Consider the following 902-nt stretch of genomic DNA (forward strand, 5'->3'; position numbering starts at 1 on the left):
CACATTCTTTGGAGTAGTTAGGAACTCAAACCGAAGAATCCATTGCACAGAAACACGGGGTGTAGAAAACGACATTGGACCGTCCGTGGGAATTGAAAAAAGAAAGCTGGTTTGAATAAGGTCTGCCACCACCTCATGGTGATCGCTTTGTACCTTTTGAGGAAAAACAAATGTTGTAGTGTAAGATTGCAATTGTAAGGACATAGCATCCAGCGTAAAAAGAAAAGAAACAACATCCATCGCCAAATTATACTACGCTGCATTTGTACCTTAGTAAGCGTTGGAGAATTTCTCCTTGATGGATGAACAAATCTCCTGTTTATTGTCTCTAAAGTTTCTAGAGTAACCGAGACCTAAAAAAAGATACGGATCATCAGATCCAAATAGACCTCAATATAGCAGAATGTACACCAGAAGGTTTGTCTTGTATGGATTTACCTCGAGGCATCTTCTGGCTCCTTCTTCATGGAAGAAGGTAAGAGTTCCACCTATCTGCAAAAACAAAATTCATTCATGAAAACAGTGGTAAGATGCAGGCAATGTTTTAAACGAATGTGGGAAGAGATGAAACAGCCAATTACAGTATCACTGAAGTAATAAGTAGAGTCGGCATTCTTCGGGGAAAACCTAAGAAGGACTTGATCATCCATTCTAATGTTGTAAGATCTTCCTCTTGTAAATCCTTCTGCTGCAAGAAATGATTGCATCTGGATAAGTAGCTACTTGCAGAATCTACATACAAGCGAAGACTACAAATGAAGAGTAGTTTACATGGAACTGGTTCTTTAGCTCCAGCTTTAGGTGACATAGATGCTCCTGCACCATTTGTCTGCTTCGGTTGTTGGCTCGAAACCACAGAATTTGATGATTTATGAGGCGAAGAGGCATCTAAAAGGAAAAAA

General features: G+C 39.7%; 1 protein-coding gene across 1 annotated transcript in view; it reads right to left on the reverse strand.

The window, feature by feature from the left end:
- Window positions 1–902, reverse strand: part of LOC104742546 — a gene marked incomplete at its 3' end in the record, with an annotated part of 10,386 nt that continues 9,484 nt past the window's right edge. Inside the window, 5 exon segments of the mRNA XM_019238726.1 lie at window positions 1–153; window positions 270–353; window positions 439–492; window positions 582–688; window positions 772–888. Of these exon segments, the coding sequence (XP_019094271.1) occupies window positions 1–153; window positions 270–353; window positions 439–492; window positions 582–688; window positions 772–888 (515 nt within the window).

The sequence above is a fragment of the Camelina sativa genome, chromosome 17 (genome assembly GCF_000633955.1).
Source record: "Camelina sativa cultivar DH55 chromosome 17, Cs, whole genome shotgun sequence".
NCBI classification, from domain to species: Eukaryota; Viridiplantae; Streptophyta; class Magnoliopsida; order Brassicales; family Brassicaceae; genus Camelina; species Camelina sativa.